We start from the raw sequence: 26,588 nt of genomic DNA, 5'->3' as shown, positions 1-26,588 counted from the left end.
AAGATTTAGCGGTCCATGTCTGTTTGCCTTCAAGTTAATATCAGTGTAAGTTTGTCTGTATAGCAGGAGGTGCAGCAGCAGAGGGGGGTGCAGAGAGAGCTATAGCTGTGTTCAGACAGGGTTGAAGTCAGACACAGAGTCGGACACAGAGGTTCTGGCCAGTCATCCTGCATTCAGCATGGTGCAGACGTTGGCTAAACATTGATATATATTGCAGTAAATGTGTGTGGAAATATCCTGCATTGTAAGTGTAAGATTTGGGTTATTGGGTAAGTGTTTTGTTGTCATTATCAGTCGGTAGACAGGGCCCCCCCTTTCTTAGGTTTTCTTAGGGGGCCTCAGACATTTGTTTGGTTTGCCTGACCTGTATTGGCGCCCCTGTACATACAAAGTATGTTGCTCTATTTATGTTTGAAAGAAACAAGCTCTTGCTATTCTGGATGATGATAAGCAAATTGTTGTGTTGTTGAGTCACTATTTGGAGTCAGCACTGTTTTTGTTTTTTGTTGTTTTTTAGTAGATATTTTAGTAGATAGTTTAAAAATGAAAGAAGTTAAACCTTAGTAATGACACTAGAGCAGGAAACTCATAATGCAAATGTGTCAGTCAGTACAGTCTATTTTTATGCAGACGCATAATGCATGATTTCGCCTAGGAAACAGTTTAGCTTAGGTAATCTGCAATTCAGTTGTCCTGTGATCAGTTAAGTAATGATAATACAAGCACTGTGTGAAACTCCCTCACCAAAACATTGGCTCTTATCACTTGGCAGTTAAGTGGTACATTGCAACTAATGCTACCAAGATTGACCACATTTGGCTCTGTCTGCTGCTTGCCTGCTCAGAGAATGTCAGCAGTATGGCTCGGAGTGCAACTGTATTATATTTTCATCACTTTCATTGGTGGAGACAAAAGTCACAGAGCTCCTCATCTATATTTCACTCACAAGAACACGGGTAACTTGTCTGGTCTTGCGCAACCAATGTCAGGCGGTTGCACAACAGCCACACAAACCTCTTTGCTGTTGTGCATTGTTGATGTTTCTTAATTTACGTACGCACTGCAGATTAATTTGAGACTGAATGACTGTGACTACCTGTTCTTACTATTGGGTGACTCATCTTCTTTTAAATGAGTCAGGCATGAGCACCATCTGGAACCTCTTTTTTTACTGCTGTAGAGGAATACAAGTTTCTGTCTCGTGATGTGGCAGGGCTGAATTATGTGACTTTGGTGGTTTACAGTGGTGTGACCACAAGGAGAATTGTTTTATATAATGAATTATAAAGAATCATTGGGGCTATCAGGGTTTTTTGCAGGAAAATTGTCCTATCATTCAGATTTAAATAGAAAAAAAGAGGAATATAACCTGCAAAACATAAGATGACTTTTTTTGATGTTGTTGTTGATTGTACCAAAGAGGTATTTATATTGCAGGTGTGTTTTTTATGTGGATTATTGTTAGGCTAAATAAAATCATGCACCATAATACACAGAACATTAAAGGACAGGCAGATTTTCGACATCTTCATAAATGCAAATGCAACTTAAAAAGATATGTCATCTGCCTTTGTCAACATTTTTGGGCTGCTGTATATTCACACTCACAACTCTGTATGTCCCAAATGTTGCTAGGACAACTATTTAAGTGACCAAAATGTTGTGTTTTTTTTGTTTGTTTTGTTTTGTTTTAGCATTTTGCCTTCATTTATTAGTGACAATAGAGATAAAGATAGTGAATGCAGCAGGAGGGCTATAACATGCAACAAAGGTTCGCACCCTGGTACATGGATGCTTAGAGAACTGTTTTTTGAAAGTAATGAAAGGAGTGGATGTCTCGCCATTATTGTCTTTCTTCACATAAGGAATTGTTTATTTTAAATGTCATTTCAGGTGAATGAACATGGCCTCCATTGCTGCCCTCTTCTTGTTTTTCATCGTTATCAGGGCACAAAGTGAAGGACAAAGTAAGTTCTGCCATACTCTGAGAATGCATTGTGAGAATTTCAAGTGTAAATGCTGCTTGCTATATCAGAACTTATCCATTTTTATAAATGTATTTTCCTCTACAGCTTTTATAACAGTGGAATGCAAGACTGGAAACGTGGTACAGTATGGCCAGCAGTCAATGCTGGACTGTGTGGTCAAAACCACACAAGTCGTAAGAGATGCAACAATCCTGGTGGTCAGTTGGGAGAAAGAGGATACTAAGGGCGCTGTGAGGGTGCTGACTTTTGAGAAAGGAAGAATTGATCCGAAGCCTGGCTTTAGATTTGCTGAACCATCCTGGAATGACAAGAATATGAACGTATCCCTGCTCATTACCAACACTACGTTGAAGGACATTGGAAAATATAAATGCGTGGTGATGACAGACAGCGGTGACAACACCAACCATACTAACCTCTCAGTCACAGGTGAGAGCCTCCACCCATGATTGACCACTAAAATGTTTTGATAACTATTAAACGACTGTTGTGAATTTAGAATACGAGGTCAAGCCTAATACATACCAACTCATTTCAAAGCCACACCATGATTTTTTTTTTTTAATTATATTTTTTGGGGTCTTTTTGCCTTTAATGTTCAAGTAAGTAGAGAGAGACAGGAAACTGGAGGCAGAGAGGGGGGAATGACGAACGAGATAGGACCGCTCAATGCGTTATTCAAACCGGGGTCGCCTGCAGTGAGGACTGTAGTCTCAACACATGGGGCAGACGCTCTACCCGCTGAGCTAAACACTGTCATGCCACACCATGATTATGGTTGTTTCTGTTTGAAGGACATTTTCATTTTAGTTTCACATACAAAATCAACTTGCTGATTGATGTAATCTTGGCCCGGAAGGAAATGAGAGATCAGGGGACTTTCTGGCCAAACTGGTATTCCCCGTAAACTGTGTCTACTCCTCCTATGTATTATTAAAATCTTTTTACTTTTACTTTCTCTATGACAAATAATCAAACAACAGAAAAAGTGGTTGCAGTAGCTTTTTTCTTTATTTGTTTTGCTTACGACAGGTTGTACTTCATATTACTTGTCAAAAATCATGGTCAACAAATTATGATACTTTCTTGGTGCCATATGATTGATGTCATAATGCAATATTCAGGTTAACAAACATGTTTACTTCATTTCTCTGTCTTGCAGCCAAATACAACGAACCAATGATACATTCCATCCCAGAGAAGATTACTAGAGATGAAGATGTCACCTTGATCTGTACCTCTGAGGGTGGATATCCAGAAGGTCGACTTGGCTGGTTCGATGAGCACGGCATCAAGTGGCCAGATAGCAGTCCACTACAGGTGGAAAACGCTAGCAATGGTCTGTTTAAACTCACTAGCAGGCTGTCTTTGCTGAAAAATACCATTTTCTCCAAGTATACCTGCAAAGTGTTCAATGCCAGTGGCGCCAAAGAGGGTGAGACTGCATTGGAAATACCTGGAAAAGTTGCAGGTAAATGTTGTTGAGCACCACACTTGATATCCTTTAAACATAAAGCAATGGTTAAGTCTCGCTTCACACAGAAACACTGATGTCATTAAAACCATTTCAATGACAGCCGAGAGTGAGATGTGTGTTCACGCTTTACCTGGACTTGGAAGCAATGTGAATGACTGCAATTACATAAACACACTTTCATTTGGGTTTGTTCAGTGAGGAAGAACTGGAACCATCAACCAGTCAAGTTTTGGTTTATTTTTTGGGAGATTGTAGTGGGCAAAATTTTCCTAAGAAAGTAAGCGTCTTAGGGAACTTATTTGTCGTGAGAAAATAACTAAAGTATACAGGCATCTTGGCAGGTCAGACAGGGTTTATTAACAGTTAACCAGTTTCCTCATGTTTCTTTTATCTATTACTAAGGGCAACCATCAAGTTGTTGTTGTTTTGATACACAAGTCATTGACTAGCCAGGCTGCAACATGCCTCTCCCACATCTTACTCGAATCTGAAAAACAAAGTTCCTCACAAAGAATAAAAAGATATGCATAATTGTGCAGGACTGATAACGCTGGGTCATGCCATGTCATGGAACTACAGTTTTTAAGTTGTCACAGCTACTACAACATTAGGCAAGGCAAGGCAAGGCAGTTTTATTTATATAGCGCATTTCATACACAATGGCAACTCAATGTGCTTTACATAAAACAGAAAAACATGTAATTTGAGAAACTTAAAACATACAATTAACCCCCCCCCCCCCCCCCCCCCATAATAAAAACAAAGTACAGAAAAATAGAAAGACATAAATAAAATGTTTGCAGCATAAAATAATAAATGACAGTAAAAAGCCATTTTCTGATCAGTATCTGTGCTGTAGTTCTAACAACAGTTCAATCCAGATCATGTTTGCCTGACCTCTTGATTCATGTTTACAATCAACTTTTATCTGCAAGGACAGTGTGTTCACTCAGGGTTGACGTGCATACTCTTGCTGTGTGCCGAGTCTTCTGGGGGATAAAAGTGAAAGTGAATGTATCTTGTTGGGGGGAACTTCCAAACATTTCATGCATACCATTTCAATGAACACTGACATATTAACTCCTTTGGATCATGGCTTGAAGTATTGGAGTATTTATTTATATTATTATTCTATTGGATTTATTCAGAACAAGAAGGAAGGAAAGAGTTGGATGAACCCACCAAAATCGTCGCTCCTGTGGTGGTTATCGGCTCACTGATCGTAGGAATGCTGTTGGCGTTGCTGGTATACAGAAGGCGGTCTCGAAGTGAGTACCAGCACACAGACACACACATATTTATATCTGCAATTTTAACTGATTAAAAAAATGACTCATATTCTAGAACAGACTTAACTGTTATGAAAAGTAATTATGACTTACAGTGATCAAGTACATTATTAAATCAATTACTCAACACTTCAGTATTTGATCATGATGTATATGTTATTTGAATACTGAAGTTCTAAAATGTTGTGAAGGTTTTCACCAGCTGCCTTCTGTGAACAGGGAAGAGCTTAAATTAAATAACCAAACAATAGGTGAAGGTTGATACTGAAAGAAGATGTGGAAAGTGGAAAATCCTGTAGCTCTGTCGCCTGCATGTCTGGCAGGCAGCCATTTTATTTCAGATGGGGAAGTACACTGTTATTGTTCAGTTGGATTAAGTCTAAGGGAGTGTAAAGTTCCCAGTATCAGACAGTGTTCTACAAAATGCATCACAAATCTTTGTAAAGTAAGCAGAAATAAATATCCGTCATCCACAGTGGGTTTGCACTCATTCTCATTATAATTTCTTTGACAGAGGCCCGGAGGTTCTCTACAACACCCCTAATGAGTACGTCCGTCTTTGGACATATTGTTACCGCTGTTTTTGCTCATTTCTAACTAATTTCTATCTTCTACTTTAGCTTCCTAAAAGACTGAATGTCTGCTACAAACCTGCTGGCATATTCATGAGTTGTGTTTGGTGATTTATCTGCACTCAAATTGAACTGGCCAAAAGTAATTGGATTAACCAAGTCTGCTTTGTTACTTCATCAATATTCCTGTTTCTTTAAAAGGTAGTCCGTCTTGAGGCATCCTCACTGATGAATGTTGTTCAAAAGTATCAAATTAACGTTCTCTGGAAATAAAATTACCACATATTTTGTGCTGATGCATATTGAAACCAAATCCGCTCACCACAAACAGGTTTCTGAGCTCATAAGCATGTTCAAACTTGTACTCCTGCTATGATTTGAACTTTGGTCAGGAATCGGTTTGTAGCACATGATGTTGACCGAACAGCAACCCTTACTGTCCCTGCACTAACTGGGTGTTAAAATGTCAAAACTGCTTTGTACTTCTGTTCCTTCTGACTTTACAGGTGATATGTACTACACTGTGCATACAGTCAATCTAGTATTTTTCCAGGGCTTGTGGAAAGCTTGGTTACTAATCATCAGTATTTGAATCACAGTATAACCTGACTCATGTTTTCATTGAGGATCTGACTTGGCTTGGCTCTGGATCTCAACAGATGGTGCTGGTTTTACACCCACACACTTTAATCTACATTAAAATCTTTCATTTGTTTCAGGTGATCATCATCGTGTATCTGAATCAGCAGCTGAGGAAGGTATGCCTATGCTATTCTGATTCACTGTGTCTAACTGAAAATATATATATATATATCTTTTCATCTGCACTCCAAGAGATTTAATCCAGACTTTGATGTTTTTTCCAGGTGATCATCTGAACATTGAAACACAGTGACAGCATGGCCTGAGGTAATTACACTATAACATCGAGGCAAACAACTGAAAATATTAATTTCACCTTTATTTTGTTGTCCATGTGGCAGTCTACAAGACAATATCAGATATCTAAATTCTTTCTCTCTCTCTCTCTCTCTCTCTTTGTCTCTCTCTCTTTCTCTCTCTCTATCCCTGTCTCTCTCTCTCAGGAGATTCTTCATATCACATGAATATAACTTTTTACTGTCACCTCTGAAATCAACACTTCCTTGTTTGCTAAACTCCACTCGTTTATTGCACTTTTCTCATTGCAAACAACTGTGTGTATAATCATAAATAACTTGTACTACTGTGATTAATCACAGGCACTGTGTACAAAGTGTGTGTGAAGTATGTAAAAAGGGTACTGACTGATTTTTAATCAGTCAGACAAGCAAGAGGATAATGTTCAGCTCCAGTGGTCACATCCGAGGCAGTGTATAACATCCCAAAATCCAGTTGGCAGTCCAATTGATGGTAAATGGCAGTGAACCTCTGGTATGCATGTATAGATTTATGGAGGAAAAACTTTTGTTTAAATGTGTGTGTCCACACAGTGACTGTAGACAAGGTAACTTTGTAGGATTGGCTTTCCTTCTAACTGAGTGCTCTCATTATGAAAAGATTAGCAGGGAATTGTTTGAAACAGGTGCTAGAAGTTATGTGTGTGTGTATATGCACAGCTTTGTGTGCACATTTGGCTTTTGAGTGGAAGATGTTACTGCTTTGATTTTTACAGATTTTAATTTCTGCTTCTTTCAAACAGGCTTTGTAAAATATGTATATATCACAACTAATCAATCAACATTTAGACACCTAACTTACATTTTACACACAACACATATTATTTTCCAATAGCTAGCAAGTGACAAGTGAAGATCATGTGAAACACAAGTGAAGATCATGTGAAACACAAGTGAAGATCATGTGAAACATGGGAAGATGACAAGTGTCTGTGGCAAACTTTCTCAGTGAAAGTAAGAAAAAGGATATGAAATGTGTGGGGGTTGCAGTACATGTTCTCAGGCAGCGTTGGTTAACACTAGACTTAAAGTTAGACTGATCTTATTGTTTGTCTCAAGGTTAAAAATAACCAAAGTCTTTTAAAACCCTTCAAGGACTTCTCTCCTTGAGAACATGTACAATAACCCCCACAAATTTCATATCCTTTTTTCTTACTTTCACTGAGAACGTTTGCAGGATAGACACTGGCCACTAACCCTGGACACTAACCCTGTGTTCCTCTAATTGTGACTGGTGTTTATGTAACATTTGGCAGCAATGCAGCTCCACTGCCAAAAAACACAGTCTTTGTGAAATCAGATTTTTTTTTAGTTTCATTCTTACCCTCATCTGTTGCCAGCTCTTACAGAAAGGACCACCTGGTTGATGATCACACACACAACAAAATATCCTGTAATCCATGTCTGTATGTAATATACTTTATTTGTCCTTACAACACCAAAGCAAAGTTAGGCGTGTACAATAATATCACCTTATCAGCATCTGCAAATGTGCATGATTAATCTAGGTACAGTCCGGTGATACTAAATGATCACGGTTGATCATTAACTTTTGGGAGAGAGAAAAACAACGGCAGCATATCAATTGAAAGGTTTTTCATTTTTACATTTATATGGCAAGTAAAAAAAGAAAACAAAACTCAATAGAGGCTCCTGCAGATATTGTTCTGTTGATATTGTTTCTATGAATCTGTGAAAATTCTGTGTAGATGTGTGACTTTATGTTGTTGATCCACTTTATACTGCAGGTCAAAATGAAACTTATACTACTGGACTTTAGCCTGTGTTGTAATGACCTTATTTTTGTTGTGATTTTATGACAGTCTTTTATTACCATGTCCTGTATAAATTTATACATGTTCTGATATGTGATTAAAACTTTTTAATTAAGAAATGGAATTGTGTGAAATTTGTTTCATTTATTTACATTAATTTTATTTAAATTTTCATTTATTTTTTTATTTTTTGTAGATAATATTTCTGATGAAAATGATGAAAGCAAGATGAAACAATATGACTTTTCTGTTCATTCCTCTCCTTTCCAGTTGAACACAGATATCAGGACAAATACATATAAAGCAACATTTTCAAGTTGTGGACATTTGCCAGATTTACATATGACAATATCATGTTGATGCAACATCACTGCACTCTTTATTTTAAGATTTGGTGTATAATATTTACTGCTGCTCTCTCAGATGGCTGTATCAAAGGTTGGTTTCAATGTCTTCTTCCTATAAAACTTGTTCATCAACATGGAAGTTTATCACCACACAAGAGCTTTCAGTACCATTTATTCTGTATGTGTTTTGTTGGGCTGATGAGATAATCCTTGTTCCTCTTTCTCTTCACACTTCACTGTCTTGCTTTGAAAACACTTTGTATTCTGTGTATAAAAGCCTCAGAAAAGTATAACACATATTTGACTTTTTAAAATTCTACTCTTGGCTGTCTGCTCTCAGTACTAACAAAAGTTATCAGTAGGGTTAGGGATAAACGCTTTTTATTAACAGCATATGGTTAATGGTTTAACTGTGATACTTTCAAACATCTGTTTTCATTTTTTCAGAGCTCTTTTCGGAGTGTTTTATTCATAGACTGTATATAAGAAAGGTTATATCACTGTTTCTGCTGTCACGCTGATATTGTTTCACTTTTTTATCAGTAAATGATAGATTATTTTGATCCATATTTAAGATTAATATTGCTGAATTCAGATCAGCTATGCTTGCTATTTTACAGGGTTTTTTTCTAAATGCTTAAACACCAACAGTGATTCTTGAACCATTAACACTTGTGATCAATGCAGTTACTAACTGTGTCAAATTGAATGCTTGTTCTCTACTTAACTCCCAGTTTGCAATTTATTATCACACTTCTAGCAAAACTATTAACATTGGCCTCTACATTGTTGCACTATTTTGCCAATTGCCTTTCCACATTGACACATTTTTTCCACATTTTGATTTTGGACAAAACCTTGCACCCTCCACACAGAAAAAGCAGAAGTCACGTGTTTATATATTTATACTATCAGTGCATAGTTGGTGCTTCATGTGCTTACTTAAATGATGGTTTGTTTGTACTGTACTCATGCAAAACTATATTTTTACAGAGTATAATTTGCCTTTACAAGTGATGTATAATGTTTTGCTGGTTTAGCAAGAATATAGTTTATGACAGAAATAATTGAAGCTTGTAGGCTATATAAATAAACTTAACCCTCTTCCCCCTCTTTCGCTCTCGTATTCGATTCCCCCCGCACCCCCACCCCCCTCTCTTTCTGTTCTTCTCTCCTTTCTCATAGGTTCCAAGGGGGTCCTCGCTGCCCGGGTGTGACAGCGGATCCTTCCTACGGTCTCCCCACATCGCATCAAGCGATTCATTCAAATCACGTTAATAAAGTCGTCAAACGTATCTCATTGGTGGTGTGGTCCTTGCTCGTGAAATAGATAGCCTATACAGATGGTATCTAAACGTTCAGATAACATAAAGAAAATAAATACATTTCTATGCTGCCATCTATTGGACAAATAGTTTCATGTTAAAACATGTTAAAAGCCAAATTAGCAAAGTTGAAAACAGTCCGTACACGAAATCATCTGCATTGTTCACGGTGTATAATGAAACATCCTATTTTTGCGGGTATTTCCTATTTCATTGTCGTAATACGTGTAATGCAATTCAGCGCCACAGAGCGTCCGCTTGTTCCTTCATCCAACTTGTACAATGAAAATTGAAAAAGGAGGTCGAGTGCCGGAAACAGCCTTCAAAGTAAAAGTTGTGCGTTTTGGAGCGTGTTGGACGCAGCTGTCAGTTTAAGGAGAGGGAAATGAAATAAATACAACCTAACAACAAATAGTCTAAATCATTTAGATAATTCATAACTGTTACTTTCCGCCACTTCCCCACAACTGAGAGAGATAATCACCGGGATTTTCAAAGTAAACACACCATGTTTGAGACGGAGACTGAGCTGCTACTGCTGCAGTCGTCATGAAGTCAAACTTTTTTGTTGTTGACCTTATCCACCAAACATCTCCAACCAAACACTGTTTAAATTTGTTGACCTTCCAGCAACGTAACTTCAGAAACTTGCCAATGCTATTTCGTTTGCAAGTAAAGTTGCCAGCTGTTGTAGCTAAACAGCTGTTGTTGTAACGTTATATTAACATTAGTCGTTTGTTATTATCAGCTGTTTTGCATGTCATTTTAATATTTGTTCATCTAAGTCTGTGTGAAATGCCTACAATTATGCTAGAAGTGAGTTACCTGGACCCTGCTCAGTCTTTTTGTAAGGCTTAGGGGTGCTTTGATATTAATTTGGATGTATTAAACTGGAGTGTGGTCTGTGTTCACAAATGCACGTTACCAGCAGTGTTACAGACAGACTGCAAAGTAAGGACATATTCTAAATAATGTAATTAATGTCATGTATCCCTATAATTAGTGAATAAAAATTAAATAATTAATACACTGTTCATCTGTGGATGTACAGTTGATACCCTCAAAATAAAGAGGAAAGATGAACCTCAGTCATATATTTTCTTTAAGACATCTGTTTTTAAACCTAAAAAAATATGACCTTTTATTGCAGAGTTTCCAGCAGATGTCTGAAAACTGCCACCATAATCCCTGTACCCAAAACCTCAGCCATCACAAACCTAACTCACTTCTAGCATAATTGTAGGCATTTCACACAGACTTAGATGAACAAATATTAAAATGACATGCAAAACAGCTGATAATAACAAACGACTAACATTAACGGTTAACATAACGTTACAACAACAGCTGTTTAGCTACAACAGCTGGCAACTTTACCTGCAAACGTAAAAAAAAAAAAAAATAGTGTTGTTAGCATTGGTTTTGTTCTTGCTGGCAGGTCAACCAATTTAAACAGGTGAATTGCATTACACGTATTACGACAATGAAATAGGGAATACCACCCAAAATGGGACGTTTCATTATACAACGTGAACAATGCAGATGAATTACACTTTGTGCACGGACCGAAAACATACAAATTTGCATTAAAGTGATTTTAGTTTTAAGCTTTAAAGCAAATATGAACATGGACAAATTAACGAATACTGTAATGAAGAATTCTCACAGGAGCAGTTTGATTATCTGCATTTCCATGAAAACTGGGCAATGAAAGTCATATGATAAGGGCGAAAGCTCCAGAACAAGCAAGTGAATGGACTTGAGTTGAGATTGTTTTGTTTTTCTAAAATCAGGAATGATGTAAAACAATTCAAAGTGCCTATATGAACACTGAAACATTTTTTTTGCTCATTTTAATCTTTCCTCCTGTTCATACTGACTGTCTCCTTCAAATGTACCTTCAGTGCAAGTGACGGGGGACAAATCCAAAGTCCTTGTTTTGACCAAAACTGTATTTTAAAGTTTATCTGAATAATATAGATAAGATGAGATAAAGATAATATATGTGTATAGTGCCATGATTTTGGAAAATCATAGCACTATACACCCAACACCTTAGCAACAGGACAGGGGTAATTTGAATGCAGGCCCAAAAACACTGGCTGAATAACATAAACATACTTCAGCTGTGCCAAATATCTAATCTTTTTCTTGTGAAATATGCGATCATATGGTCATAAATGGTAGACATAAGCAACTGGTGAGGAGGGGTTATATAAGTTAATTCAACCTTGATTTGCACTTTAGATGACACTTTGAGAATCAAGAGTTCAAGTTTGCTGGGCTAGCAAAAACAATGCTACAAAAAGAAGATAGAAAAGCAAAAATGTTAACCAAATATAAAGTGCATCAAACACAAGGGGAGCAGCATAAGCATGGTATCAAGTCACCACTAAAACAATTTTAGTTAAGATTTATCACTTCCACAGGAGTTCTCTGAAACACCTGTCAATCAACTGAGTATCAAGTTTCTAAATCATTGCAAAGAATTGTGAGTTGGAGCAATAATTCAGAAGGAAGTTTCAGTTCAGGTTGTCTTTGTTTTGGGATCTGCATCTGAAGTTAGCCTCTAGAACAGGTTCGAAGAGAAAGGTCTGTTTGGACAATCTCTATGAATAAACAAAAGCCAGAGATATTTTCATCACACATACTTTGGAGGGAGGTGCTGCCTTTTTTTCGGTCATAAACTATATTCTTAAAATGTATGTTAACACTGTGGACAAAATATTAGGAACACATTTTAATATAATGCAGTACAGTACACAACACCACCTGGTGCGACTTTAATAAGAAACACAAAGTCACACAAAGAATTTATATCAGAGCTGTTGTATTGGATAGCATTAGATAGCACAAGTGTTCCCAACATACACTGAGTGTATATTCATCTTATTTTTACATTTGTTGATATCCTCCACCAGGGGGTGTTCTCAACTAGTAATTCTACACATGAAACAGGCAATGCTTAAGAGGACCAAGAGATTATCTGTAAGATTCTGCTGTATTGGACATACTGTGGGGATAATGGGAAACTGTTGTGTCATGTGAACTGTTTTATTTTCTTTTGCACCTCAGGGCCACTGTAGTAAAGCAAACAATTAATGGTGTAAACAATTAAATCAGTAATAGCTCAGTAGAACAGAGTCATTGTTTATGTTATTAGTAACACCTGTGACCTACTGACCTGATTGGTGCAACCTTCAAGAAATGCACTTGTAATTCATTTTAAATATACATCCAAAGGACACATGAACACAGTCTGACAGTTGCAGTAGATAATATGCTGTTTTTAATTAATCCAAAATAAATTTTTTGTCTTGTCACATGCATTTTCATATTTTCAGTTCTGTGAAGTGAAACATGCAACAGTCACAGCAATTCATCTTCTTTCTAGTTTATGTTTAACCTCCACCTCCACTAGGTGTTATTGCCTAATAGTTATGTATAGGAGGCTCAATCAATTACAGTAGACAAACCCCCCCCCCCCCCCAACAGCCCATATGTGACTGAATGCCTGAATATTGTCCATCATCTGATAATACGCATGTTCCACTAAACAAATAAATGTTCCAGGGTCTCAACCTGAGAACAGAATATACACTCCTCCCCCAGCTCCAGATCCAGGTGCGCTCTGTATCTGTTTGTGGCTATTGCCCCATGTACAACCCTCCACTGCTGCCCGCTTTTCAATGGGCAACTTGTACAGGGACCGCCAGCTGCCTTTCGGGGAAAAATCTGGAACAAAAAAACTCAGTCCACCTCGACTCATTCACCCCTGCCAAGGAACGCAAGTTCAAGACTTTCACACAGGTTTGATATACTGCCAGTTTCCCCCTGAAATTTGTACAGGTGAGGAGTTGTGAAAGACAGCAGCTGAGTGCCTCCCTCCTGCCACTCTCCCACAGCGGGAGTGATAAACAGAGAGGGGAAACTGTACTCTCCCTTCTCATCCCACTGGTCACACACAGTATGGCTCTCTGAACGTCTCTCTTGGTGGTGTCAGATCAGTGAGACTGTGCCAAAGAGTCGAGGCGACCAAGTTATTGGCTCTTCCCCTATACAACAGCTGGTGTAGCACCCATTTCCATCGAGACAACCAAGAGCACACTTTCTCCTTAACTCCCTCCAAGTTCTTAGCCCGAAACCCCTCAGTGCCCAAAAACACTTTCAACGCAACCTTCCCCCACTCAAGTCCTCCAGGCAGACTTGGTACTGCCCTATCCATCCACTGCCCCACTAACAAGGCTTTACTCTTCACCCAATTGACCCGAGCAGACGAAGCCCTTTCATAAAGTGACACAGTATCCTGCAGCCATTTAATATCCTGCTGGCTGGAAACAAGGATATTAACATCATCTGCATAAGGAGAAACAATGCTGGAGGATACAGGCAGTAAGATACCACTGAGCTGACTTCTCAGCTTAACCAATAAAGGCTCAATTGCTAAGCTATATAGCTGCCCAGAAATAGGGCAATCCTGCCTTATCCCTCGCTGCACAGAGACTGGCCGACTCAGAATCTGATGGAATGAGCTGACTGTCATTTTCTTGCAAATTTATTATATTTAGCTGAAATGTTTAGCATTAGAACAAGCTTTATTTATTGCTACTTGCTTGACAGCTAACATGATAACCTCATTTGTAATTCATAACGGCTGGCTTAACTAGCACCCAGTGTTTTCTTGCTACAGTAAAGTGGTGGTTTGATTTATTATTTTTATTTATTTTATTGTTTTAATTCACCTACCTACCTACCTATCCTCATGGGTCCAAAATGCCCCAAATGTTAAATTGTATTTCAGTAGATCATATTTGGACATATTTAGATAACTGGATCATTTGAATATTTTGATGAAATTATATCTGTTGTGTGGTTAATATATAGACCTGGAAGATACATGTAATGTACCTTTGTAATGTCTTCTAGCCTAATTAAAAACATTTTTTTTCATTATTTAAATATTTTGGAGCAACCTCTACTGCACCCGGACCATCTACCTCTTCAGCTGACATGACTGCTGCTGAGGGAACATGGTCAGAGACTTCAGGGTCATGTCCTCCCTCCTCTGATGTGACTGCAGCTCCAAAGATCATAACTGCTGAACCACAGCCTTCTATATAATCTGCTCATGTTTCTGCTACCCCCCAACATCATTCTGCTACCCCCCATACACATTTTAATAAACTGTTTTTTTTCAAATAAAGTCAGAGAGTTGTTGTTAATTTATGTTCCATCTCTAGTGTGTGTGTTCATGTTCATTCAGTTATGAGCAGTGTGTGTGATTTGGTGGATGTGTCTTAAAGCTACTCTTACCTTTCTTGCATTTCACACAGCAACAACCCCTCCTCCCTCCTATGTCCCACCCCGCACTCCTTTCCTCTCCACCACCCCTCGCCTCCGCGAACGCGCACTCCAATATTGATGACCAAGACAATGCACATGCACACACACATAGTAACGTGAGTGGACGGGTTGTTACAGCGGAAAGTTAAATACTGATAAACTGTACATTTTACCAAACATGGAAAAAGCGCCAATCACGAGAGATCTGGCATTATTTACGCACAGGTTACCCAACACAGGTAATTATCTAGAGCTAACTTAGGTCTGTTAGCAATATGCAAAACTTGATCCGGTAACTGAGGTTACAACAAAAACACTCGAGTCAAACATGCCAGAAATGTGATATTATGTACAGCAAAGGTTACCAAGCATAAACTGCCTAATTAACTGGAGCTAACGTTAGGTCGGCTTCTATTGTTTTTCCAACCCAGTTTAGACGAAATCACGCCCACTTCTGCCCACTTATGCAGTACGGAAGCCTCGTCGGCTGCGCTTCGCTGGAAACCGCGCTCAGCTTGTCCTACGAAATATGACAGCCACAGTATCATAGAAAATAGTGAAATGAGGAATTGATTAGACTCATGTATCGGATATGGTTTGCAAGTATATTCTATCAATTGAAAACTGTGGTTAATCCACATTAAATGATAATTTACCAGAGCTCTGCGTATGTATGATCTGTCATCTCGAAAGAGCGGAATTTTATTTCGCGGCTGTTTTACAAGGTTTTTCACAGGACGTGTGATCGCGGTTTCTATGGGAACGCAACCATAGAGGCTTCCGTAATACGGAAGTGGGCATAGTTTCATCTGAACTGGGTTGGAAAAACGATAGACGTTATGTCCGTTATCAACATGCTAAGCATGATCCGGTAACTGTAATGTTACAACAAGTACAGTCAAATGTAACGTTATCACATATGATGTTGTTAGAAAGACTGAAGGCTGAACCGAAGTTTGTTGTTGCCATGGTTTCCTCCCTGCCTGGTTATTGTGTTACACGCTATGAAGCCGGCTAACTTTATTTTCCCTAATGTGCGTCCTTAAATGATAAGTAAGTTATGTCAATTGATGTTTCACTGATTGTTTGTTTGACTATAACCTGTTTATTGATTTATGTAAATCTGACTGCATTTATAGAATTTAAACGGCAGTTATAGCACTCGTTAGCATTATGCTAGCGCATTTCTATAACGTTTACGGTTTTCTGTTATTAGTGCCATGAATGGCAACAACTTATTTTATCACCATTAACACATTAATATATTACTTTGAGAGAAAGTGTAATGTTTATTGATGTCAATTCTTGTGTTTATTTAATGTTTATGATTTACACAATAGCCTCCAGTTACATTGTATACCATTGTTGCCATGGTGATTAACGTTACCGTTTGTTATATTGTTTCCAGACCACATACACACCCAAATATCATCATATCCTCACATCATCCACCTCCAATCATCTATCACCTGTAACATCTGCTGATGAAGAATTATAATTAAAGGTAGAATATGTAGAATGAGCAGAACAACGCCATCTAATGTCTCGAGATCGTAGTCGCAACAACCAAAAAGTAATTCCAGCAGTCGGGTTGCCAGGTCCGGTGCCGGATTTTATTTTAGCTCTAACTCTGTAAATATACCACTTTATCCACATGTCTAACCTTTTTAGGCGAGAAAGTAGCCATTTAGATCCACAATGTGACGCTAATTTGTCCAAATAACATCTGTTTAAAGTTTTGTTCCTGCGAATTCGGAGCCACTCAAGTTAGCCGTAGCGAGTAACGCACTTCCGGTCATTTTCACAAAATAAAACACCCGTTGCCTTTTATTATTAAGAAAACCATAACAGAGTTGGTGCTTTTATTTTGAAAACAGGAAGCGAACATACCCTCGCTGTAACCAAAGTCCTTCTCTGCTGTAACTGACTTGAAACTGTCACTACCCGATGTGAGTCGCCTACCCGATGTGAGTCTGACATGCGCAGTAGCGTTCTCGATCGTCCACCATCTTGGACGGTTATGTACGGCAACTCTGCTTGGAAAAAACGCCCCCAGACTCAAAACGCGATACGCGAAATAAATCAGTTGTATAAACATATAAATATAAATAAAATAAATCAATCGTATGAATGTATAAATATGAATAAATATAAATAGTTTGGTTGTAAATAGTTGTCAGAGGTTAAGAGTAAGTATACATATCATGGAAATATCTGGAAATCAGACATGTATAAATATAAATAAAATAAATCAATAGTATAAATACATAAATATGAATGAATATAAATAGTTTGGTTATAAATAGTTGTCAGAGGTTAAGAGTAAGTATACATATCATTGAACTATCTGGAAATCAGACATGGAAATAAAATAATACGAGGTAATAGTAATAATAATTATATCTATCTATCCACTATCTTATCTATCTATATTTTTATTGATATACCGTATTTATATTATATTATTTTATTATATACATATATAAAATAGATAGATAAGATAGTATATATATACACAATATATATCTATATATAACTATAAAATAGATAGTTAAGATAGTATATATATCTTATATATATAATATATAAATATATATAGATAGATACACACTATCTTATGTATCTATCTGTTTTATTTATATATTTATATCATATTATTTTATTATATATATGTATATGTCTATATAGATATATTGTACTATAAACATATTATATATTTTATATTTTTTCAATTGAGAATGGTATAAACTAACAGAAGTTTTTAACATTACATTACATCCATTTCACATTCATAGAGCTTTGATTTTGGAACAGTTTTGTTAACGAAAAAAAGGCCAAGATTTATCTGATGTGTGATGTGCACTCTTTTATACTTTGTTATAGACACAGGTACCACCCTTTCTAGTTCTGTCACAGCTCTTCCACTCACCTGATGGACTTCCTCAGCTGTTGTTTTGATGCAGACAGATATTTAAACTGTGGTATGCATGCCTCTGTTTGACACACTATCACAAGACCATTTCAAATGAATGAATGCTCAAGCCAGTACTGAAAGTTTGTTAACTTTTAGTTTATAACTTTGAAGGACCAAAGAATTCCATTGAACATGAACCAAACATTTTAATCTAAAAATACAAAAATGTGTTTCCATCAAATTAATGTCAGAGATGGAAAAAACAAAAGACAGAGCTTAAACAGTACTGTCAAAGAATTTAAATCTTGAATTTTAACCACATGCTTTAAAAAATGAATATAAACAATGGAGGAAACTAAAGACACATGTATGTACATAGCTATATGAAAAATTGTGCACATATTCAAGTAAAGACAATTTTATGTAATCACATAAGAAGATATGACTATACTCTTTAATTTAAAGAGACCCAACATTCCCCCATGAGCAACACTTGGCGACTCCGTAATGGGAAGAAACCTCAGGCAGAACCAGGCTCTAGGTGGGCAGCCATCTGCCTTAACCGGTTGGGGTTGATACAGAAAGAGAGAGAAAGACTGAAGCAATCTGAATCTGGAGCATACAGGTATGTAGTTGATTAAGGCAGAAGGATGATTGTCAACAGTGCAGTCTCCCGATCATCTTCATCTTTTCCTGAAATTGCACAAAAATAACGATATTAGTACAACAGATATTATAGTAAACTTGAAGCTATATGGCACTGTCTTTTAAACATGTGTCCACACACTCAGTAGATATTACAGTTAATAAAACAAATTAAGCACCAGTTCTACCTCATACTAGTTAACTTTACCTCAGTGTCTTGTGTTGGGATGCTGTACTCTCCTCTCAAGAGCTTCCTTCCCTGGAACTGCACCTCTTGTCATTGATGCCGTCAGTGTTGAAGAAATTGAAGTTAGGCAGACAAAGTACAAACTACCAAATCAGCTTCTTACTGAGAGTGGAGACTGGAAGCATGTCATTTAAACACAATTGACGTAGATGTCCAGCTCTGATTTGATCACCCTCTCCTACTGTTAATCTGAAGTAAGACAACAAGAAATTGAAAATAAGATAAGTTAGGCATTGCTCCCACAGAGAAAGTACAAACTACCTAATCAGCTTCTTACCGAGAACAGGTGTCATTTAAACACAATTGGCTTCATTGTGTTTGCCATAGATGTCCAGCTCAGACTTGATCACTCTCTCCTAGTCTTTTAGACTGTCAATCTGAATTAAGACAACAAGAAGATGGAAATAAGTTAAGTATTGTGTTGATCCTACAGACAAAGTACAAACTACTGACATCAGGCTCTTACCGAGAGTGGAGACCGAAAGGGTGTCATTTAAATTGACGTAGATGGGGAGGCAGGTACTTCAGGAGGATGATGAGGATGACTTTACTGTATTTGGCGTAGATGTCCAGCTCAGATTTGATCACTCTCTCCTAGACAGTCCTCTAGACTGTCGATCTGAAGTAAGACAAGTTGGGCATTGATCCCATAGACAAAGTACAAACTACCAAATCTGGTTGTTACCAAGAGTGGAGAATGGAACAATGGCCACACAAACAGTTTAGCAGTACACTAAAAACACTTACGTTTCTGTCTGTAGTACGGCCTCAGGCGATCGACATTCACCTTCTGCAAGGACCCAGTGTTCTTTTGGATGGTGGCCACGCCATTTTCTGACATATCAAGGACTTTGTAGGGGCCTTGATGCATATGTTTCAGGCCATGCCCCAGCCGCTGCCTCTTTGGCTCAGAAGACAGGAGAATGTCATCACCTGTGTTAATTTCTACTGTTTTGCAGCGCTTCCTTTTGCGTGCTGCATAACAGCTCTTTTGCTTCTCCTGGGCCTTTTCTATGTTGGCAAGAAGCTATTGGCCAAAGCCACAAATAAAGTAAATAACATGAAACACATAAATACAACAACTTCAATATATGAGCTTTGTGCCTCACTACCTTTTCATTGAGGTCTGTGATTGTCCTCATCCTAGCTTCCAGATCGTCCTCTGGGTCTCCAACTTCAAAGTGGTCTCCCATGGGACAGGCGTTGAGAACCTCAGGAAGGAGGTAGTGGCGGTTGAAGAACAGGAAAAACGGGGTGTTCTTCGCGGAGCTCTAAGTTCACAGTAAAAAACAATGTGACATGTGACATTCCTCAAGATGCAAATTTAACAGCATTAGTGATTGTAAAGTAAAAAACACACCTGTTTGGCGGTATTTATGCCATACACCACAGCTTGCAGGTGAATGTCCCAGTCGTTGTGGTGCTCATTCACATAGCGCCGGAGAGCACGTTTGATATTTTGATTTGTCCTCTATCCTGTACAATAACAATGTGAATTGCAGATTTATGTACATATTACACACATATATCATGTAATGTCTACGTAACATCCATCCATGAAAAAAAATTTATCCATGTTTACCTGGCCATTGGTTTGTGGATGGTAGGCACTTGATACTGCATGTTTTATGTTTAGCAGTGTACCGTACCGTACCGTCCTCTTTCGCTTATCCGGGGTTGGGTCGCGGGGGCAGCAGCCTAAGCAGGGAAGCCCAGACTTCCCTCTCCCCAGCCACTTCATCCAGCTCTTCCCGGTGGATCCCGAGGCGTTCCCAGGCCAGCCGAGAGACATAGTCTCTCCAGCGTGTCCTGGGTCTTCCTAGGGGTCTCCTACCGGTGGGACGTGCCCTGAACACCTCACCAGGGAGGCGTCCGGGAGGCATCCTAATCAGATGCCCGAGCCACCTCATCTGGCTCCTCTCAACGCGGAGGAGCAGCAGGTCTACTCCGAGCTCCCTCCGGATAACTGAGCTTCTCACCCTATCTCTAAGGGAGAACCCAGCCACCCTACGGAGGAAGCTCATTTCGGCCGCTTGTACCCACGATCTAGTTCTTTGGGTCACTCCCCAAAGCTCATGACCATAGGTGAGGGTAGGAACTCTCTGGTAAATCCAGAGCTTTGCCTTTCGGCTCAGCTCTCTCTTCACCACGACGGATCTGTGCAGAGTCTGCATTACTGCAGACGCCGCACCAATCCGCCTGTCGATCTCATGTTCCATCCTTCCCTCACTCGTGAACAAGACCCTGAGGTACTTGAACTCCTCCACTTGGGGCAGGATCTCATCCCCGACTCGAAGAGTGCACTCCACCCTTTTCCAGTTGAGGACCATGGACTCGGATTTGGATGTGCTGATTCTCATCCCGGCCGTTTCACACTCGGCTGCGAACCGATCCAGTGAGAGTTGGAGGTCACGATCTGATGAAGCCAACAGGACCACATCATCATGTTTAGCAGTGTGAAGATCTCTTTGTTGAGCTGTAAATATGTATACAAGAGCAATACAACAAAGTCTGTAAGAATGATCTGCAGCTATGAAGATTATCATGGTTTATCTAATATTGTATTTATCATACCTCATTCACAAACACAAACTTTAACTTGGTGACAGCGCCTGACCTGAAACAGAGGTCAATGCACTTGAATAGATATCTCATGTTAGTTAGTTTTTCTTGAATCGAAGCTTGATAAGCGCAGTTTCAGGAGCGGGAACACACACCAATTACACCCCTTCCGGCTCCTATATAAACAGACCTAACAGCTTCCCCCTCGTTCACTCTCGCTTTCGAGTTTCACGTGCAGGCAGTCTCAGTCAAGCTTTCATGGTCATCACAGAAACAGATCGTACTTCCCGCATTGCATCAACAAAACTTGAACAAATGCTACGATTACTACTCCAAGAGTGAACTCACCACGGATTACGAACTGCAGATCAACCCGTCCGACTTGACTAAAGATTCGTGGGAAACCGGCTCTCCTCTCGTCACACAGCAGCAGACCGCAGCCGAGCGCCCCGTGGGGCACATGCCGGCCTCGCAGGCACATGCCGGCCCCGCAGGCGCACGCCGGCCTCGCAGGCTCTTCAACCCACACTCCCCTGATGCAGTGTTTCCCACACATAGACTAATTCGTGGCGGTGCGCCACAGATTCAACACCGGCCGCCACATATTGCGTTTCGTTATTCTTTTTTTTTTAACGCTATTTAAAAAATACGCATCGTATTCGTTAAGCTGCATTTCCTCTCCCTGCTCTCCCTGCGTCTCTCTGTCACTCACGCGTCTCTCTCACATAGCCCACACACCCCCACACACCCCCACACACCCACACACACACACACACACACACACACACACACACACACACACACACACAGCCCCTCCCCTCCGTGCACACCGCGTGTCTCCATCAGCGAGATCATCCCTAGAAGCGTGGAAGCTGTGCCTTAGTGCAGAGAAGACGGCTGGTGAAATTCAAGAAAGATTGGTATCACGTGCACCTTTATAAAATCACACATTAAAAAGTCTTATAAAATATTTTATATTTTGAATACAATATTGTCCCGTCCCGACCCGACCCTTACACCTTCTTTATAAAGTTAATTAGTCGCAAGTTTGCGGTAAAATGTAGTTGGGTTGTCGAGGTCAAAACACTAGCAGCTGTGAGTCAAATAAAGTTGTTATAAGTACTGTTATGTAGTTTTTTTACCCTTACACTGAATGTTTGCTGCTTAAATCCAGATGAGTATTGAAAAATATTTCCCGCGATTGAAAAAGAGACGTGTTGAGGATGAGGACCAGCCTGAACCGGAGGTATCAGTCTGAAACAGAGCTGAACAGTCCGACCAGTGTAATTAGCTATGTTATTAATTTGTTTACAATATTTTCAGGCTTCAACCAGTGCTGCTCAAGCAGAAAGACAGGGTCAGGGAGAGAAAGAGATAGATTCGTTAGGCATAGGAGAGGAGGACAGCATCCAACATGCTGCTGTGACAGAGCCAGCTGAAACAACAGGTGAGGTGGACAAACAGATGTAGAAACAGGCAGGTAAGAAAGCAGGTCTCAGTTCAAGGGAACTAATTTCTATTGTTCGGTTTCTGTTTAGATGGGACTTTGGCAACATCCAAAAGTTTTTGATTAATATGATAAAGTTGTGTATGACCAAAGAGCCAGAGGGGCGGCCAATTGAAAAAAATTGCAGGGCCGGTAGTGTCGAAAAAGTCAAAAATAGGGAAGGGTAGGGGATTGTCCCAAAACTTGCTACAAGGGGCCAGAGGGGCGGCCTGAATGAAAAATGTGTAAAATCAAGCACCGTGAGGGCATTGTGTGAAAAATGTCAAGGATTTTCCAAAGCGGCCAAAAATTGAAAAAAATGACAGGGCCGGTAGTGTCGAAAAAGTCAAAAATGGGAAGGGTGGGGGATTGTCCCAAAACTTGCTACAAGGGGCCAGAGGGGCGGCCTGAATGAAAAGTGTGTAAAATCAAGCACTGTGAAGGCATTGTGTGAAAACTGTGAAGGATTTTCCAAAGCGGGCAAAAATTGAAAAAGATGACTGGGCCGGTAGTGTCGAAAAAGTCAAAAATGGGAAGGGTGGGGGATTGTCCCAAAACTTGCTACAAGGGGCCAGAGGGGCGGCCTGAATGAAAAATGTGTAAAATCAAGCACCGTGAAGGCATTGTGTGAAAATTGTCAAGGATTTTCCAAAGCGGGCAAAAATTTTAAAGAATGACAGGGCCGGTAGTGTCGAAAAAGTCAAAAATAGGGAAGGGTAGGGGATTGTCCCAAAACTTGCTACAAGGGGCCAGAGGGGCGGCCTGAATGAAAAATGTGTAAAATCAAGCACCGTGAGGGCATTGTGTGAAAATTGTCAAGGATTTTCCAAAGCGGGCAAAAATTGAAAAAAATGACAGGGTCGGTAGTGTCGAAAAAGTCAAAAATGGGAAGGGTGGGGGATTGTCCCAAAACTTGCTACAAGGGGCCAGAGGGGCGGCCTGAATGAAAAATGTGTAAAATCAAGCACCGTGAAGGCATTGTGTGAAAATTGTCAAGGATTTTCCAAAGCGGGCAAAAATTGAAAAAAATGACAGGGTCGGTAGTGTCGAAAAAGTCAAAAATGGGAAGGGTGGGGGATTGTCCCAAAACTTGCTACAAGGGGCCAGAGGGGCGGCCTGAATGAAAAATGTGTAAAATCAAGCACCGTGAAGGCATTGTGTGAAAATTGTCAAGGATTTTCCAAAGCGGGCAAAAATTGAAAAAAATGACAGGGTCGGTAGTGTCGAAAAAGTCAAAAATGGGAAGGGTGGGGGATTGTCCCAAAACTTGCTACAAGGGGCCAGAGGGGCGGCCTGAATGAAAAATGTGTAAAATCAAGCACCGTGAAGGCATTGTGTGAAAATTGTCAAGGATTTTCCAAAGCGGGCAAAAATTTTAAAAAATGACAGGGCCGGTAGTGTCGAAAAAGTCAAAAATGGGAAGGGTGGGGGATTGTCCCAAAACTTGCTACAAGGGGCCAGAGGGGCGGCCTGAATGAAAAATGTGTAAAATCAAGCACTGTGAAGGCATTGTGTGAAAATTGTCAAGGATTTTCCAAAGCGGGCAAAAATTGAAAAAAATGACAGGGTCGGTAGTGTCGAAAAAGTCAAAAATGGGAAGGGTGGGGGATTGTCCCAAAACTTGCTACAAGGGGCCAGAGGGGCGGCCTGAATGAAAAATGTGTAAAATCAAGCACCGTGAAGGCATTGTGTGAAAATTGTCAAGGATTTTCCAAAGCGGGCAAAAATTTTAAAAAATGACAGGGCCGGTAGTGTCGAAAAAGTCAAAAATGGGAAGGGTGGGGGATTGTCCCAAAACTTGCTACAAGGGGCCAGAGGGGCGGCCTGAATGAAAAATGTGTAAAATCAAGCACCGTGAGGGCATTGTGTGAAAATTGTGAAGGATTTTCCATAGGGGGCAAAAATTGAAAAAAATGACAGGGTCGGTAGTGTCGAAAAAGTCATAAATGGGAAGGGTGGGGGATTGTCCCAAAACTTGCTACATGGGGCCAGAGGGGCGGCCTGAATGAAAAATGTGTAAAATCAAGCACCGTGAAGGCATTGTGTGAAAATTGTCAAGGATTTTCCAAAGCGGGCAAAAATTTTAAAAACTGACAGGGCCGGTAGTGTCGAAAAAGTCAAAAATAGGAAGGGTGGGGGATTGTCCCAAAACTTGCTACAAGGGGCCAGAGGGGCGGCCTGAATGAAAAATGTGTAAAATCAAGCACCGTGAAGGCATTGTGTGAAAATTGTCAAGGATTTTCCAAAGCGGGCAAAAATTTTAAAGAATGACAGGGCCGGTAGTGTCGAAAAAGTCAAAAATAGGGAAGGGTAGGGGATTGTCCCAAAACTTGCTACAAGGGGCCAGAGGGGCGGCCTGAATGAAACATGTGTAAAATCAAGCACCGTGAGGGCATTGTGTGAAAATTGTCAAGGATTTTCCATAGGGGGCAAAAATTGAAAAAAATAACAGGGCCGGTAGTGTCGAAAAAGTCAAAAATAGGAAGGGTGGGGGATTGTCCCAAAACTTGCTACAAGGGGCCAGAGGGGCGGCCTGAATGAAAAATGTGTAAAATCAAGCACCGTGAAGGCATTGTGTGAAAATTGTCAAGGATTTTCCAAAGCGGGCAAAAATTTTAAAGAATGACAGGGCCGGTAGTGTCGAAAAAGTCAAAAATAGGGAAGGGTAGGGGATTGTCCCAAAACTTGCTACAAGGGGCCAGAGGGGCGGCCTGAATGAAAAATGTGTAAAATCAAGCACCGTGAGGGCATTGTGTGAAAATTGTCAAGGATTTTCCTTAGGGGGCAAAAATTGAAAAAAATGACAGGGCCGGTAGTGTCGAAAAAGTCAAAAATAGGAAGGGTGGGGGATTGTCCCAAAACTTGCTACAAGGGGCCAGAGGGGCGGCCTGAATGAAAAATGTGTAAAATCAAGCACCGTGAAGGCATTGTGTGAAAATTGTCAAGGATTTTCAAAGGCGGGCAAAAATTGAAAAAAATGACAGGGCTGGTAGTGTCGAAAAAGTCAAAAATGGGAAGGGTGGGGGATTGTCCCAAAACTTGCTACAAGGGGCCAGAGGGGCGGCCTGAATGAAAAATGTGTAAAATCAAGCACCGTGAAGGCATTGTGTGAAAATTGTCAAGGATTTTCCAAAGCGGGCAAAAATTGAAAAAAATGACAGGGTCGGTAGTGTCGAAAAAGTCAAAAATGGGAAGGGTGGGGGATTGTCCCAAAACTTGCTACAAGGGGCCAGAGGGGCGGCCTGAATGAAAAATGTGTAAAATCAAGCACCGTGAGGGCATTGTGTGAAAATTGTGAAGGATTTTCCAAAGCGGCCAAAAATTTAAAAAAATGACAGGGCCGGTAGTGTCGAAAAAGTCAAAAATGGGAAGGGTGGGGGATTGTCCCAAAACTTGCTACAAGGGGCCAGAGGGGCGGCCTGAATGAAAAATGTGTAAAATCAAGCACCGTGAGGGCATTGTGTGAAAATTGTGAAGGATTTTCCAAAGCGGCCAAAAATTGAAAAAAACGACAGGGCCGGTAGTGTCGAAAAAGTCAAAAATGGGAAGTGTGGGGGATTGTCCCAAAACTTGCTACAAGGGGCCAGAGGGGCGGCCTGAATGAAAAATGTGTAAAATCAAGCACCGTGAAGACATTGTGTGAAAATTGTCAAGGATTTTCCATAGGGGGCAAAAATTGA

The 26,588-nt window shown here is 39.8% G+C and overlaps 1 protein-coding gene and 1 long non-coding RNA gene across 3 annotated transcripts; one reads left to right on the top strand and one right to left on the bottom strand.

Annotated features, from left to right (window-relative positions):
* The first annotated feature begins 1,885 nt into the window (after nucleotides 1-1,885).
* On the top strand, nucleotides 1,886-8,163 carry zgc:174863 (uncharacterized protein LOC100136852 homolog). Of its 2 annotated transcripts, XM_053334530.1 has the most exons (8): nucleotides 1,886-1,967; nucleotides 2,073-2,417; nucleotides 3,151-3,459; nucleotides 4,614-4,733; nucleotides 5,269-5,301; nucleotides 6,046-6,084; nucleotides 6,193-6,235; nucleotides 6,412-8,163. In XM_053334530.1, the coding sequence occupies exons 1-7, from the start codon at nucleotides 1,898-1,900 to the stop codon at nucleotides 6,219-6,221; spliced, it is 945 nt and encodes a 314-aa protein (XP_053190505.1). In that variant the 5' UTR covers nucleotides 1,886-1,897; the 3' UTR covers nucleotides 6,222-6,235; nucleotides 6,412-8,163. The 2 variants fall into 2 exon arrangements, with proteins under 2 accessions (XP_053190505.1, XP_053190513.1); XM_053334538.1 differs by lacking the exon at nucleotides 5,269-5,301.
* A 10,841-nt stretch (nucleotides 8,164-19,004) lies between these two features.
* On the bottom strand, nucleotides 19,005-19,383 carry LOC128381368 (uncharacterized). The gene is made up of 3 exons (XR_008323541.1): nucleotides 19,327-19,383; nucleotides 19,138-19,237; nucleotides 19,005-19,049 (listed from the first exon to the last, which is right to left on the bottom strand). It is a non-coding gene; the product is annotated as an uncharacterized LOC128381368 (long non-coding RNA).
* Nucleotides 19,384-26,588: the final 7,205 nt, after the last annotated feature.

This window comes from Scomber japonicus, chromosome 2, assembly GCF_027409825.1.
Source record: "Scomber japonicus isolate fScoJap1 chromosome 2, fScoJap1.pri, whole genome shotgun sequence".
Taxonomy (NCBI): Eukaryota; Metazoa; Chordata; class Actinopteri; order Scombriformes; family Scombridae; genus Scomber; species Scomber japonicus.
The sequence above is the reverse complement of the archived record's forward strand: the minus strand, read 5'-3'. Positions and strand labels throughout refer to the sequence as shown.